The 17,696-nt window shown below is 39.3% G+C and overlaps 1 protein-coding gene across 2 annotated transcripts in view; it reads right to left on the bottom strand.

The window, feature by feature from the left end:
- Window positions 1-17,442, bottom strand: part of rell1 (RELT like 1) — a 29,398-nt gene extending 11,956 nt beyond the window's left edge. For both annotated transcript variants that reach the window (XR_012592495.1, XM_074624125.1), the window contains exons 1-3: window positions 17,283-17,442; window positions 7,988-8,206; window positions 2,989-3,060 (exon numbers count right to left, since the gene is read on the bottom strand). Coding sequence is in view for 1 of the 2 variants with exons in the window: in XM_074624125.1 (XP_074480226.1) it covers window positions 2,989-3,060; window positions 7,988-8,206; window positions 17,283-17,307 (316 nt within the window). In the remaining variant the exon portion in view is untranslated. The remainder of the gene's footprint in view (window positions 1-2,988; window positions 3,061-7,987; window positions 8,207-17,282) is intronic.
- Between the last annotated feature and the right edge of the window lie 254 nt (window positions 17,443-17,696).

Below are 17,696 nucleotides of genomic sequence, written 5' to 3'. Positions count from 1 at the left end.
CTTATGCAGATAGGAGAAAGGGGGGAGGGGGAGAGAGAGAGGAGGGGGAGATAAAAAGTAGTGTTGGGAATTAACGAGGAGAACGCTCCAGTGACTTCAAAAGCAGAGCGCTTATTGAAAGATGGTTACAACAGATTAACTCCTTAACACAATTAAAACGGCACAATTACTGCACAACCTCAGGAGAATGTGACGGACCGGAAAAACCTTTATCGAAGCAAGCAAACGGCAGAAGAATATGACTCTGTAAAGTGTAACTTCTGTAGGAATTTGGCCAAAGGGACAAAGTTTTTTTCTTACACACACACACGAACAACAATTCCGCCAACTTCTGCCCCCCAGACAAAGTAGCATCAACACACAAGAGACAACAGCTCAGGTATAGATTTGCATAATTTGCTCCCAGAGACAGATTTCCCTAAGGCCTGGCCGCGATGCATTCACTGACTTCCCCGTGAGCACGCTGCAGTGCGTGCACAGATAAAGGAATTAGTGCATAGAAAAAGGGGGGGAGATGTACCGAGCGGTACGGAGACACAGAGATGAGTCACGTATAGGTGAATGTGGAGGTTTAATGTTATGATTTCATCTAAAGGTGCATGGATGTCTGACTCAATGCTGTCCTCCTCGTCACCCTGTATCGTCCTCATATCATCCAGTACCGCAGGGTGCACCCTCGGTAGCTGCTAGGGCTGGGGCGATTCACCTATCTCCTGATTCGATACTATCACAATACTTGGGTGCCGATTCGATATGTATTGCAATTCTGCAAGAATTGCAATTCGATATTATGATTTATTGCGATTTTTGTTAACTTTTTTTAACACTAGATCATGGGAAAAAGTTAAATTATACACTTCTAGGGACTTTTACTTTGAAAAATATCTAAATTAATACAGTAAGAATGTTTGCTTTTCCAGTTGACTTGCATACGTACACGGAGCTATGTGGGAAACGAGGCATAAATGTAACACTAGGTTTCAGTTTGGAGTCATTAAAAGGCCCTGAAAACATATTTTCCTAATCAGTTTACTAAACTCGAGTCTTACATGAACGCACCATTTCATTTCCTGCTAAAGTTATAACAGTTTTGGTTATTTCACATGACAAGTTTTTGTGTTTTTGTCCTGCTTTACTCACTGCTTTGAAGTGGGTGGGGCTCAGTTGGAAAACATGTGATGTCACATGTTGCTGTGCACCAATCAGAGCTTAGCAACATTTGAATCAAAATCTTATGACAGTTGTGGGATTGTTGGGGTTGGGATTTTGTTGCCAGGGCCACTGTCCGTTAGATCTGATCAAACCACACCCACACAGTCACATAGTGTTAAACTATAGCTTTCAAGACTTTTATTTCTGCTTATTTGGTCATAAATATGTACAGAACAATCTGAAACTAAGTTTTCAGGGGATTTAAAAGGGGAAAAATACCCCTTAAACACCTTTTCACCACAAAACCATTTTCAATCTTTGGTGTCGGTTCCTCGGCAGTAATGGGCGACTTAAGCCTTTAAAACACAATGCAAAGTGGTCAAAGGACCCAGTATTCAGAATTTTAAGTATAGACACAGAATATATCTTCCTTTCTATCTTTCAGAATATATTGAATTATTGAGTGAATTACGAGAAAACAGAAAAGTGAAGGGTCATTTTTATGCTCCGGGTGATTTTATTTTGAAGTCTGTAGTGTAGTGATGCTACACGGACATCCAATGAAAACAAGTATGACTGTGCCAGCACTGTATTTTTTAGATTATCTGTAGATGGCAGTCTTTGCCCAGCCATAAAGCTGACTACTGCTCCTCATAGCGACTTCTCAGTTCTATTATGTCTATTTATACACAAACTGCTGCTGCTGCAGCTGGTGGAAAATCACCCCACCGTGTCCCAGATTATTATTTCCATGAAAAATAACTGAAAATAGGTTTTTAAAATAGCCAGTAATGACGCTTTCCTACACTTTTCTAGGTTGGATGTTGAAAGGATAAAACAGACATTTACTGTTTTATAATACAGACTATTTTGGTAGTAGGACTCCTGAAATACGCCACGTCTCCGGAGTGACATTGTGAGGGTGAGTCACAGCTAACGGACTCCGGCTCTACAAACATTGTTCCTAAAAAAAAAAAAAAAAAGGCAGTGATGAGTCAGCTCAAAGCTTAGAGCCTCTTGAGGGTTGGACAGAAAAATCAACACAGGACAAATATGGCCAGACACCAAAACAGGACAATGCTGCCTTCGTGGGGTTAGACAGTATGTTAGTCATCTGGATACGATATGAAGGATGGTTTAGACTGCACTGTTTAGGGATCAATGATCACGGATAAGCTGTATCTGTTTAGTTCCTGTACTTAGAAACACTTTCAGGCCAATAATATTACTTCGACATGTGTCCGTTTTTAAATAATTCAAATGAAACAGGAGTTCCTCTGTTTCCTTTTCTACCTTTAAAACCAAAGTTGCGTACTTGCAGATAGTTCAATAGGACTCCGCTGCTGTGGGAGGTTTATTAGCCCCGAGGGAAATACTGTAACCTACACTGTCAGGAGAGGCGTGTGTGTGTGTTCGCACTAATCAAACCGACACAATGCATTGATCCTTATCTATCTTGTTGCCGCTTACAAAACTCAGCTGAACAAAGAAACTGCAATTACGCGGTAGAAAGAAGAACTTCATCTTCCAGCTCAGGGAAATGATTTCAATTTACAGGAATAACACAAGCTATTAAGACACTCCTGCGCACACACATTGTCCTTGGAAATTCCTCTGAAGTATAGCTAGATTGTCTTCCGAGAAAGATCCTCATTCCTGACTAACTAGAGTCCCACATACACACTAATGCCACTGCCGAGAAACTGACACACTCGTCCTTCCGGAATAGTGTGTGATAATAACTTGACCAAACATGAATGGATTGCAGCTGTAATGATGACATCATGCACAATGTGTAATGCAAGACAATGATTTAGTCTTTTGTTTGACACATACCTTCATTTTTCATGATGTAGTTGACAATCTGCCCGACTGTGTCGTTGTTGTCACTGAAGGTGTCATTCATGTCTGGAAGATAAGGCAGAAAAATACAATTAGAAACACTTAAATAATCAAGTGTGTAATAAGCATTCAAAATTATAATATCCTCAAGCAAACACGTTAAAAGGAAAGTCACACTGTATGTTTCGGTGTGCAGCGCAGTAAAGCAAACTATACAGCCATAACGCTTGTTTGTAAATGTGTTATACTTCAGGCGTGGCCTCAGGGCTCCCTTTTACATCGTAAGCGCTAAACATGATCGCCCATAAAATCACGATTCAAGAGCGCTTTGTTAATATTACAGCTTGACAGCACTCCCATAGGTTTCACTGTTTAACTGGAGCAGCAATGCAATTAATTATTTAGAATGGAAACCCACACATGGACTCATGGAGCATTATGTTTGCCTATTAACAGAGATACAAGCTTGGCAATATATTGATGTAATATATGGCGCCCCATGAGAAAACCACGACAGTAATCTCTGAGTGGCTATTTATATTTTTTATTTATTATATTATTATTATTTATTTAAATTATTTTTTTGTATCTTTTTACTTATTTTTTTTCCTTTTTTCTAGTGTATTTATTAATTTTCAATTTCCTTTATTTATGGACTTTATTTCTGTTTCTATTCAAGGTGCATTGTAGATATTATCTCTGTATTGTTGGCTATTTAACTTTATTTATCCATGATTTAACAGATGGATGTGTTGGAGGTTTCCTTTCCCTGTACAGTTAATGTTTTATTCATTATTGATGATCAATAATAAATCAATAAAAATTGATAAATCAATAAAAAAGACCTTCGAAAGAAACTTGCATTCATGCAATTTTTGGCCATTTGGGGGCAGTGCAACAAGCTATAAACTCAACAATTTTCATATAGAAAATTGTATCAATTGATGTATTGTATCAATATGTGGCAAATATTGTGATCATTTATTTTGTTAGCATTGCTCAGCTCTGCCTTCATGTGATCATCATATGCCAGACCTGTCTCTTAAAAATCATGTTCCCATACATTGAAACGGCATTGTGAATTAAGTTTTGAGGGAAACATATTTTGTGGCAAATAACACTCATTTTTGCTGTATCACAAATATGTTTAGAATGATAGTCCACGTAAGGAGGAGGTCGGGATGGTGTAACCAAGTAGTTTTGTTGCGTTTTTGTTGTGTTTTGTTTCAATTTCGTAGCATTTTTTTTTTTATCCAAACCTAACAAAGTAGTTTTGTTGCATTTTTTTAGGGCTGTCATTGTTAATGCAATAATAATGCATTAACACAAATTTGTTTTAACACCACTACATTTTTGAATGCATTAATGCAACTTGCGGGCTCAGTTTTAAAATTAGAGTGAAGATCATAGAGTGAAGATCGTATCATATGAAACTAGAAAACCCTAAGGAATCCATTGGTACCAACTAGATCATACTAACTTGTTGCGAACAAGGCTAAATAACGCTCCAAACTTGCGCTGAATTTTCGCGAGAAAAAACTGTCATTGCCATTTCTAAAAGGGGTCCCTTGACCTCTGACCTCAAGATATGTGAATGAAAATGTGTTCTTGAGTTTGCCATGTTATGATTTGAGCATATTTTTTTTATCCTAAACGCAGTATCTGTGAGGGTTTCTGGACAATATGTGTCATTGTTTTGTGTTGTTAATTGATTTCCAATAATAAATATATACATATGTTTGCATAAAACAAGCATATTTGCCCACTCTCATGTTGATAAGAGTATTAAATACTTGACAAATCTCCCTTTAAGGTACATTTTGAACAGATAAAAAATGTGATTAATCACAATTAAATATCTTAAATCAATTGACAGCCCGAATTGTTTTGTTTTGTTTTAATTTACAATGTTAACCACGTATTTAAACTGTTTAAAAGGGCAACCGTAATACATGCATATGCACATATCCCTATAAAAGGTGCAATCATAAACGGTCTTCCTTCTGATTGACTACATAGAAACCTGTGTATGAACCCTTCCACCCAGCACACACCCCTGCGAGGCACTTCCTAGAGCTTCCTGTTGACTGCTTCCTGAGCTTTTCCTCCGAATTCTGATAAACACAATACTCTCCAAGCAATTTATGGGCGTCTTCTGGTGTGTTTTAAACCTGTGCGATGTAAAGGGAGCAGCTCACAACTTCCTAGTAAAGTCAGTGAAAGAAACAAAAGCAGAAAGAGGAAACCTGATACTGAGACTGGATGAACTGAATGAGTGAGAGAACACACAAGCAATTTTTTTGTTCCTACGCTTTCGTTTGTGAGAGAGAGAGAGAAAGGGTTGGGCGCGATGCAGCAAGACACACAGAGACAGCAGGGGAAAAACCCTGATGCATCTATGACTATTGTGCTTGCTGGCAGGGAGCTCACATCAACACCACAAGACAAACCAGCTTTCATTTTCCAATACCACTTAACATATGAGGTAATATTTAATTCAATGGAGGGATCAGGGCAACATTGGAAAATAGTGGAGACGTGATGTGCCAGGGGGGAAAACTGAGAGGTCCGTTGTATGATAACAGATAAGTGAGAAAGGCAGCGCGGACTCTTTGCAGCATGGTGTAAACAGTTCACTCCTTCCAGAACATTTCCCATGCCTGTGATTTACCCCAGGGCAACACAACGACGTCAGAGGATTCATGTCTGCACATATACAATCAGGAAAGGCAGAGCGCTAACCTCCTTGCCACATACCATACTAGCAAAAAGTGACACGACAGATGCAAACCGAGCCAAGAGAGTAAACTTCTTTTCACTTTTCAGTACGCTGAAGTTCAGAATTTCAACTCCGACAGGCCGGAAAACTCATCATCACGTACACAACGCTCATAGCAATTAAACATTATCTATCTATAGTTATCATTACGAGCCGTGGGGAAATTAAAGTGCCGAGACTTTCTTTGTTTCGCTTCACTTAACACACCCCTTAGTTGAGTCAGAACATGAGCGGTGTGAATGCCAAACGTCTCCCCCTGGGTTTCTATTGGCCTCCACTCCTTAAAAAAGACAGACGCAGTAAGAGGAGCATGGCTGAGATAAGGCTGTGGCTTATAACCAAGACAATGGTAAAGTCAGCTGTCAGTATAATCACATGATGACTTCCTGTAAATAAGCAGATTTCTAAAGCCTATGTTTGTGATTTTCACAGAGGTTTTTCTGAAGATTCGTTCTTCAGCGTAAACATTGAAAACCACCTTCTTAAATGACGGTGCATTAAATAAATAACTCTTCCTAAAATAAGCTCTGCTATACGTAGGATTTTAGCTTGTTTTAGTATCTCATTTTGAAGAAAGGAGTCATTCACATCACACAAGACATCTGTCAGTACCTGGCGCAAAGCAAACTCATTAGATTCAGGAATGTAGTACAAGTCTGTAAGTACTAGAGGACAGGCGGGAGCATCGAGTGATTTTACTGCATCATCGCTGACCTTGAATCTCACCATCACATGATGGGAAAATGGAAAACCTCATGCAGAGTAATGACTAATTTGGAAAAAAACAACTTAAAAGAAATCGCCCTTTCAGCATTTAGTTTTCCATCTGCTCATTGATGTGTGACATCCGAGTCTGAGAGTCTGCCACGATATTGAATATCAGTTAATGTTTGACTTGATTGGAATTTTTTCCAGTTCGTGTGCTGCTGTTGTGAAGCAAAGAGGGAGACGAGGTGGAAAAGAAAAGTTTCATAAAATCAAATTCCATTTTTGATGGATTTATGGTTAGCATTTTTTTCCTGCAATAGCCATTCGATGTATCTACATTCTGCAATTCCCCGGTCTCTCTCTATAGAAGTCTCCATTGTTAGTGGCAGCTGCCGCATGAGGTGAAAGAAACAAGGCAGCATGTAATCAAGCGTTGCTTGTTCTTCATTTTATCTTGTTGATATCAGTCTCACCGTTTACTGTTCACTCTTTCACAGCTGTATTAGAGCTACAGCACATTACGTTACTGCTAATGCGAACTGAACATCCTACTGCTTCACATTTAAAGGAGGACCTATTGTGCTTTTGTGCTTTTTCTTTTCCTTTAGTTACTCTCCCCCACAGAAACTGATCCTGAACTGCCTGAAAGGCCTTGCTTGAAGTCCTGCCTTTTATTGCATAACGTGGTAATGTCACCAAGTAACATATTTGCATAATACCTGCATAGAGGCTAGTTTGGCACACCCTCAAACAAAGGCACTCAAGCAGTGTTTTTTGAACATTACAGCATGTTAACATTTCCTAGTAGAAACCACAAAAACACTGCTCCTGAACAGTCTGAAACGCCTCGCTTGAAGCCTGATGTCACCAAGTAACACTTTTGCATAATACCTGCCTAGTGGCTAGTTTGGGTCGGTTGGACCAATGACAAAAGAGTGGGCCAGCTGACCAATCAGAGCAGCTTTTCGGGGGTGTGAGGGAGCGTTTCAGACAGAGGGTGAAAAGAGGTGCTGCAGCAGAGCCGGAGTGTGAAAAGTAAAGTTGTTTTTTTGAACATTAAAGCATGTAAACATGTTCTAGTAGAAACCCAAAATACAAGTAATGCACCTGAAAATGAGCATAATTGGTTCTTTTTAAAACGCACTTGCTGTTACCACGGTAACCAGTGGTATCGCCATATGAACCAGGACTGAAATCTTTAAAGTTTCTTCAGAAAAGTGTTATATTTAAATCAGTCACTTAGGAAGGGATCATAAATACGCATCAATATGGTGACCTGTATCTGACCTGATATTGTATCTTGAAAATTCAGGACACTAGCTTCTTTTCTATCCCTCCCGACCGGCCTATCTAATCTCTTCTCTCTCTACTTATATTAATATGTACCTGGTTGAGCAATAATCTTGGGTATGTGCTGCCATGTATAGATGATGGATGCCTTTAAACAATGAGCACATGCAAACATCTTATTTCAACTCCTTCCCTCTTTTATTTAGATCTCCCTACCTCCGCCCAGCTCGGGATCCTTTTCTTCCTCCTCACACTCCTCCTCCCCATCGTGGGCCTCAGTGGTGCACCGGTAGCCCTTCCTCTTCAACACGTGGCAGATCACCACCCCCAACAGGCCCAGAAGGAAGAAAACAGGCACCAGGACGAACGCAATGTAGTCCGAGTTGCTCGGCCCTCCTGCTTCACCGTCACCTTTTCCAGCAGTAGTCTGATCCCCTGGAGGACGAAGAGGGACGAAGGGGAAATTATTATTTATTATTAAATGATTTATTATGTAGAAATTATTCTAAATATAGTTGCAATAGGACACACAGAAGAGCAAAACAATGGATTTGTCATTACAGCGCCCTTGATGGCAACCTGATATCCGCAGTGAGTCTTCGTAGGGGTGAATTTGGGGTCGAGCAGCTGAGGGGATTTAAATGTCATCAGCTGAGACATGACAGAGATTTCATGTTCCCTTCCTGGATCAATCGAGTCTGCTGCCGTCTCTGCCCTCTAACAGCTCGATCTGGTGCAAGCTGTCCCCGCTTTCACAGGAAAAGAGGTAGAGAGTGGAAAGGCAAAACTAAAAACTATAAACACTCAGTCTACATGTAGACGGGTTGGTTATATGTTAGTGTTTTTATCGGAGCTGACTGCAGCAAAAAGAGCACAAGGACCATAAACTTTACCAGTCCAACCCAGAGCTTCCCACTCCCATATGCCCACCCACCTACACACCGGACTTTACACCCATCAGGGTACCACAACACTGGAAAAGGGCTGAGCTCAACAAGACAACTAACCATTATTTCCAAAGATATTCAGTTTACAATCATATAGTGCAAAGAAAATGTAGAAAATCCTCACTTTTAAGAAGCTATAACACCAAACGTTTGGCTCTTTTGCTTAAAAAAAAATGAATGAAATCGTTCATCAATTATCAAAATACTTGCAGATTAATTTTCTTTTAATTCAATTTAATTTAATTGTTGAAGCTCAACGTAAAAAAAATTGAGAATTTCAACCCAGTATTCTGTTGCAGACTTTGCATTTACTAGGGCTGTCCTCGACCGAAGAAATTCTCAGTAAACAAACTAACGATTTTGTTGACTAATTGATTAGTTTTCGATTTGATCGACAGATTTGTAAAACAGAGTTTCTCCCCAAAGAATCACACAACAGTACGACTTTCAATCTTGTGTTTACCAGAGACGTGCTCATAAGTTTCTTAGAAATAAGTCATTCAGCATGAAAAAAGCATAAAATGACTAATCGACTACAGAAATCTTAGTCGACTAAGAACAAAACGTCAGATTAGTCGACTAAGTCCGTATTTTTCGTTAGAAATTGTCGCACACTTAAAAATAAAAACGACCTCACGTTGTGTCAATTACGTTTACACTCCGACTCCGAAACTTTCGCCCATCATTAAAGGTTTTCACAACAGGTTAGATCTTCTGCGTTTTTTTGCCTCTGTCAAAAGAGGGCCGTTTGACCACTCAGAGCCACCGTCCGTGCATACGTCATCATCCAAAATGGCATCTGATAAACATTCACTTCGTCTCCCGGCACAAAGCACTTTATCATAAAGATATAAAAGAATACAGAGATGCAGAATTTAAAGATAGATTGTGGTAGGTGATTGCAGAATAGCTTTGAATCTGGGGATGGTCGCAAAACAAAGGATGTGTTGGGTTTCTAGTGTGTCAGTCAATTTTATTGACATTTCAGCATTTACATGAATGAACACTCTACTATATTAGGCCTACATTTTACATGATGGACCTGATGTCTTGAAACTGATCAGGTCAAAAGGTCAAACGGCAGACACAGTGACCAGTGGTCAGCTATAGGCGAAAGCTCCCCTGGCTCCCGTCTGGTGCACAACGTGACCTGAAGCATTCCAGCACAACACACAAGAGGGCTTTTGTCTGTTTTCCGGTTCGCATCAGTGTGTGTGTGTGCGTGTTTGTGTGAGAGACAACAAAGACAGAAATGGGAGGTCACAGTTTGAACACAATCTCAAATCCTACCAGCATCGAATCACATGTTCACGCCGTATTGAAATGTGCGACAGCTCTGGGCGTATAGGCGTGTGTCTGCATACCTAACCATGTGCCTCCTGATGTATGTAGGCAATTGTGCTCACCCATTGTCCCCGAGGCATCAGACTGAACCCACTGATAAAGACCATTGTCTGCTCGTTGACCATCCTGTGACCGACTGCTGTGTGGCCATGTGCTTATACACTAGCAGGCTGTCCTTGCACGCTCCCACGCCTCTCCAAATGACTCACAGGCCAATTAGAGGATTGTATTAGAAACACCGGAAAAAAAAAGACTAGAGACTGAAAAATGGGTTGAATAGAGTCCTTGAGGAGGATTAAGACTTGAGTCATCAAAATCTCTTAGCAACCACAGCTGCTGAAAGTCCTTAGAGGGATGGCCAAAAAAGTAGAGATATCTTAGACACATCACAGGTGTGGATTCATATAGTAAATTCTGATATTCATAAGACACTTTTGGGCATTTGATTAGATACTTTGTGCCACCTTTTTGTAAGGATATAAATGAGGCTGAGTACAGAACCTCAATGCTTTGGGTATAGACCGAAACGAGAACCGACGAAATACAAGGCCTTTACAAACGAAAATGCGAAATGCTCGCCTGTGAATATCATATGTCTAGGGCTTTTATTGTGAAATGTAAGAACAGAAGGAATGGATCTGGTCTGGATCTGGTCTGCGCTGCCTTTGTCAAGATTGAAAGGAGTTATAAAGTTTGCCGTCCTGGTTCGGACTACGGAGCCTCAGAGTTGTTGTTTCATAAATATAGGGGCAACTCGTTCCGCACAACGTGATTGGTTGATGCCTTTATTCGCAGAGCGAAAGCTAAGAAAATCAACCTTTTTGCTGCTTTTCAGTCGCATAATATTCGCTTTCTGTGTGAAAGTATTCATGACAAAAAATATATTGACGTGCCAAATAATCGCACAAAAAAAATGACCTTTAGGCTGCAACTAAGGATTCTTTTCTTTATAGACTCAGCTGTCTATTATTTATTTCAATTACTCATAATGTCGTTTAAATGTCAGAAAAAAAAACATACAAATATTCAATATAAATTATGACATAAATCAAAGAAAAGCAGCAACTCTTCAGATCTGAGAAGCAAGACCCAAGAATGTTTGACATTTTTGCTTTATAATTTGCTGAAATGATCAATCGATTATCAAAATCATCTCCTCTGTCTATCAACAAATCGATTAATCTAACAGTTTTGGCAGTAATAAAATACTTTGGACACATATTCTTCGATAATCCTGCTTGTGTTAAGTAGATAAAACTGCCGTCTTTCAGAAGTAAAGCTTGTTTTAGGGCTGGGAGAATATGAACAAAATCAAATATCACAATATTTTTGACCAAACACCTCGATATTGCGACAATATTGTAGGGAGGACCATTGGTGCTTTCACCAAATATTTACACAGTGAGATTTTTGATAATAATCATCAGTAATGTGGATATAATGACTAAGTGGGTAAAGGCAAATAATAGAACAGCAGTTCAGAATAACACATCACTTTACTGTAATACAGCCTTTAAAACCAGGAAAACACTCTAGCCATATTACGATATCCAAAATCAAAGATGATATCTAGTCTCATATCACAATATTGATATAATATTGATAGACCTAGTTTGTTTTGTTAAATGAACAAACTCAGGTATCATATTGACACCGGTATTTGAAAAATTTAATATTCACGCCTATATAATAAAATAAACTGGAGAAGAAAAGCAACTATTTTGACTTTGGGATGAGAATATGAGGAGCGACTGGGTGTGAGAAAATATTTTGTGACAACATACCATGTTAGTGTTACACACAAGGTTGCAAGGTCCAGTGATTCTCTGGATTTTGAGATATATGGGTCAAACCGTCCCTGGCTACAAGGAAAAACATCAAATTCAACTGGACACTTACACCACTTCACCTCCAAAAGACGTTCCCTGCCAACATCCCTGACATCCACCCCGATGAGAGGTATTCCCCTTTCTGACTCTAGAGGAGCAAAACGCATTCCTGTCTACACTGTCAAATCCTTCAGCTGAACCATCCTTTGGAGCTGAGCGCAGCCTGAATAAGTCAGCATTACTGTTCTGCTACTTTCATTTCCTGCAGTTTTACGAGGATTTACCCTGCGAGGAGTTGTATCTGCCTAAAAGGTTATCGACGTCTCTGCCGCAGCAGCTTCTTTCGCCGAATGATGTAAAATCAATCGCTGCAAAAACACACAAAAGGGAGAACGATTTGTGATTGAATTCTTCGCCTTTCTCCTCTCTCTCCCCTTTCTGTGTCTTTTCTCTCTTGAACATCAGATGCACTAATGGGGAACTATTTTTGCTATTAATAAAGGCAAAGTCAATCTGAACAGAAAATGAGGATGTCAATTTTCCTCACTGCTGAGATAAGCAGAAGACCTCACGACACAAAGAAGCATTTTGTGTGTTTTCTAACCTCATTTTAGGTTTCAGATCATTTCCAACTTCGTGAGTCACTTTTTGGCAAATGTTGCATTCAATAATACTAGGAAATCAGAAATGGCTGCGAGACTTTTACCCTTTTCTCACCAGTGACTGGCCTCTCGGCTACATCCAGTCAGTAATCTGATCATCAACTAGATGTTAACTGCATTATTCTCCTCCATTTACTAATCTTGGGAAGGACAGAGAACGGAAATGGAAACTGTTCGACGTCTCCTTATTGACCACTTTTTGTCTATAGTTAATAACCTCTCCTTCTCCATTTTACAACGTCTATATCTACATTAAACTTTGGGGATAACAATACCCAAAACACCAGAGTCTTATGGCACCTTCATTCTCTGAAATACTCTGCTTCAATTCATCAATGTTTGTTGGCGTTTAGCCTTTCAAAAACAACATTTTCATTGCGGTTTAAAAAACTGTTTGCGCTCCCGCTTGCAGCACACAAAGGTAGGCAGGCTATTAATTAAATTTATATAATCACAATAACAAAAATATCTTTCTTTTTTTAGGGTGATGATGTTAAAAAAATATGACAACTATATCCATTCAAATATCCATTCAAAAAACCTCAATAGAAGCTTTGTATTAGAGTTGTTCCGATACCGATACCAGTAACAAAAATGCGTCAGATGCGGCACAAAATTCAGGATCGGGTATCGGCAAGTATGCCAGTCTATATAGTCCGATCCGATAACAGAATTTATTAACCCAGAAAAAAAATCGACTTGTTTAACCGGAAATTCTTCGCCACTCCAAAACAGTAGCTTTCACTGTGCTGTCGCCCTGGATGTATCATGGCTGCCACTGCGACTACTGTTTTAGAGCAACGAAGAAGAACTGGTTGCAGGTAGTTTGTCACATGACGATAGCAAACAACAACACTGTTCATGTTTACAATGGGTTTAACCTGAGCCAGGCCATAAAACAAAGATAGTAATCATATAACTAGTAGTAAACAGCTGTTAAATAATAATAATAATAATAATAATAATAATAACTATATTTTTTGTCATGCTGGTATTGGATCGGTACTCAGTACCGGCCAATACTGCAAGTTCAAGTATCGGAATCGGTAAGGAATAATGGCATCGGAACATCTCTACTTTGAATGTAAAAAAATGACATTGGGAACAGCCCTATGAAAAGCTATCGATCAACAATATGTTTCTGAACTGTTGAGAAAGTGACAGTAAAAGGTTTTCATTTCACCACAACACTTTAGCTCAGCCCTGAATATTAACGGGTGAAACGGCTCCGTGGTTTACCCATTTCCTCACATTCAGGAAATTATGTGCAGCTGGCAAAGCAAATCTAAGACCCCCTGACTTAAATTAACCGCATTTCATTTCAGATGACACGAGACAACACTGTCATTCCAACCCTTGGCCCTTTATCCACTTACTCACTAAGTGAGCTCATTCATAAGTGCAGATGAAACCTCTCTAAACTGGCAGACGTGACTCTGACCCTGTGAGAGATGCCATGGTGAAAGACAGAACATTACTCCACATATTCCCCCTTGTGCCTGCTGGTAATGGCACAACAAAACAGCGACATTTCGCACAATATCTTTCACATAAATTTATTTATACACCCCCAGTATATTACACAAGTGTGCACTTGTTGTGCGAAAAGTTGCTAAACTGCCTCCTCATTGCTCGCTGATCAGTGAGCAGTAAATTCAAATTTCCCTTGAGGAATGAGATAACTACTGCATCCTTTTTGGGAGCAGAGTTTCATGCAGGTATTCAAACAAACAATCCAGGAATAATGTCGGGCCGTGATGTCTAAATTACAAGACTGTCACTTGAAAGGCTGCAAGTACTTTCTTTGTTGATTATTTTTCTCAACAAATCGATTAAAAATTTGGTTCATAAAATGTCAGAATAGAGTGGAAAAACTATTTCCTAAACCCCAAGGTGACGTCCTGAAATTACAAGATGAAGAAAAGCAGCAAAACATCACAATTGAGAAGTTGGAAGTAGGGGATTGTGAAAATGACTTGAATGATTAATCAAAATCAGCATTTGTTGCCTATAAATTAATAATAATAAGTCAGCCCCTCGCCACATGTGAGACAAGAATAGCACCTTAATTGCCAAGAAGACACAGCAGGAGAGGATCTTCTTACCATGGCAGCAACCTTCAAAATGTAGCTTGATATGAGTAATAGCACAGCTCAGTGATGTAACCTCATTCAAACCTGTGTGGTTTGGAGTAACATCCGTTTAAGCTCACCTGCAATTAACGATAAAAGACAAGGGAAGTGTATGCAGCTACAGCCAAACTCCCACTCCCCCAGATGGCATTGAACTACTCATCTTCATTTATAAGCGTACTGAATCTTAAATGCAATATCAAACACAACGACGACGCTACCAGTAGGCTTTGAAGATGTCAAATGTTCGCCATTAGTCTTAAGGCCCTGACGCACCAAGCCGTCGGTCGTGTGCAATCAGACTCTAAAAAATATACAGTTTGGTGCAAGAGAAATGTTTGTTTTTTTATTTCCTTCTGTATCCCTTTAATCATCATCGCATTTATTATAGGGCATCTTGGGGGGTCCCCACCCCCCGTTTGGGAACCACTGACCTAGACCACAATAAGTCCTTCAGCCTGCAAATGAGTGTCTGGAAGCGCGTTCAGGCTGTTGCAACCGTTACACGAAGAAACGATCCAATACATACAGTATGTGCTTGAACTGTGTATATTTACACACACACACACACACACATTGCATGAGTGTATTATCAATACCAAACCAGCGTACTGGATGACTAGGTCTAATTGAATGAGCTTGAGGGATTCAGCATTGGCCTTTTTAGCAAGCCACAGACTCCTGTGGACTCTCCATGGAAAATTGAAACAGATCCAGGATTTGAAAGGTTATGGAGAAAAACCAAAGCGGAACGTGGAACTAAAAGAGAGAACGCCGGCTTGAGTATCTCTTGATGCAGAGACACGTACAATACTCTTCTCTGACACATAAACGGCCCTTCCAGTATTGCAAAATATCCACTTCCTGAGGGCTCTAAAAGGTTGCGTACTATAAAACATCAATCATCGCTTGTGAGACATTTATCCTGGCAAGCAAAGATAAAGTGCGCTGTTTACTTTTTTGTGCTACTCCAATATTATTACACCAAGGCAGTTAGTTATTTATGTACTTCAGATTAAGATGTAAAGATAACATATTTCTAAATATTACAGTCAGTGTCATATTCTGTAGTTTTGGCTGCTGCACTGAAAAAAATCACAGAACTTCACAGTTATGTGTATACATACATAACCCTTGCAGATACTGAAATTAGTTACAAGTTAGTAATTAGTCATGAGGTTTTCCAGTTAGGTTTAACTGAATGGACTGTAATGTTGTGCAATATGCTGCCTTCCACTGTGTCATTGTCTGAAATATATTAATTATTTCTTTTTTTAAATATTTGTATGAGAGCTACAAGTTCTTTTGACATGGTCATGGAGCATATATACTGTATATTTGTATTCTGGGGGTATCGTTCCTATGCATAGGGAAGTTTAGTTTATTTATTGACTACCCTGAGGGCGTTTTATATTTTAATAATTTATTTATTTATTGTGTTGAGTCGAATGTGCTACTTATTTTGTACTGTAATTACCTTGTGCCTTTTCTACCTTTTTTCTTTTCTTAAAGCTGACTCGGTGTAAACTGGTCAGTATTCCAATGTACTTAAAGGTGCAAATGGCAAATAAAACTCTTGAATCTTAATAACAGTTTTTAGGGAAGTAAAAGTACACTGTCAGCTCTGGTGGCTGATGACATAAAGTCTGCAGGAAACATCTCTAAGATAATTGGATAATCCATTAGACTAAAAAATCTTGGAAAAGGACTAATTAAGTGCAATATAAGTGCAGTGTAACCTTGACAACACTTGATGTAGCCTTTAACTTTGTTGGGACAAAAACAAAAAACTACGACACAGCTGAATTAGGGATACCAAAGAAAACGTGTAGCTAATGTCTCACAGGAGCTACAACAACATAGCTTTAGTCAGGGGAGGATATTATAAGTCATTAAACACCTTTAAAGTAGCATTTTAAAGGTCCCATATTGTAAAAACTGAGATTTTCATGTATTTTATATTATAAAGCAGGTTTAAGTGATATTTAAATAATGTGAAAGTATCAAAACGCTCAATATACGGAGAAATACACCGAAATTGTGCATTTGAAACAAGCCGTTTCAGGTTTTCTGTCCATTTGTGATGTCACAAATGTACAATATTCAGACCATTACACGGTTTTAAATGTAAACATTCGAAATGTGTCCAGGTGTATTTGTTGCAGTGTATGTGAATAACATCAGCTGACAGGATGTAAACATGGACCCAAACTGTTGCCTAGCTACGCAATTCCGTTGCAATTCCATTGAAATGCACTAAAACGGAGCGTTTCAGACAGAGGGTGAATACAGGTATATTCAGGCAGACAGTATGAGGAAAGTAAAAGGTTTTTTTTAACACTACAGCATGTAAACATGTTCTAGTAGAAACACAAAATACAAGTATGAACCTATAAATGAGCATAATATGGGACCTTTAAGGCTTTAGTTTCTTTTGTAGTATATAGTCCTGTTATGAATGCTCAGTGTTGTTTTCCTTTCTACACACTGCATGCATTGTGTCAGCTGGAGTATCCTCCTAAAATTTTGGTGTTATTCTAGCTTAGCTAAGGTTAGTAGTTCAACAAGGTTTGCATCAAAACAGCTGGTAAACTTACGGTTAACGGTGGTTGAGTTGGCCATTGATGGACAGAAGCTAACCGGAGGGCTGTCGGTGATGTTTTGGTCACTACTAACCGTGTGGGTCAAACTAAACTATAGGAGGGACTTCTTCTTACAAACATCAACGTTGTTTCCTGATTCTCAAAGAGTAGATACGCCCTGATGTTTGAAGCGGTACTCCCTCCAACTAGTGATGTGTTGGTCACGAACGAACCGGTTCTTTGAGCCGGCTCTATTTAGTGACCGATAAGAGCCGGCTCTCTTTAATTAATTCAAGGCAGAATGTCAGGATGATCTTCTCTGCGCCAAGGGCACTCCATGCACTGACTATCACTGAATGTTGTGTTAATGACGTCCGTGCGACCAATCAGGTGATGACAGACAAGGATCAAACCATCAAGCAGGGAGGG

Source organism: Sebastes fasciatus, chromosome 22 (genome assembly GCF_043250625.1).
Source record: "Sebastes fasciatus isolate fSebFas1 chromosome 22, fSebFas1.pri, whole genome shotgun sequence".
Taxonomy (NCBI): domain Eukaryota; kingdom Metazoa; phylum Chordata; class Actinopteri; order Perciformes; family Sebastidae; genus Sebastes; species Sebastes fasciatus.
This window is presented reverse-complemented; position numbering and strand designations above follow the sequence as displayed.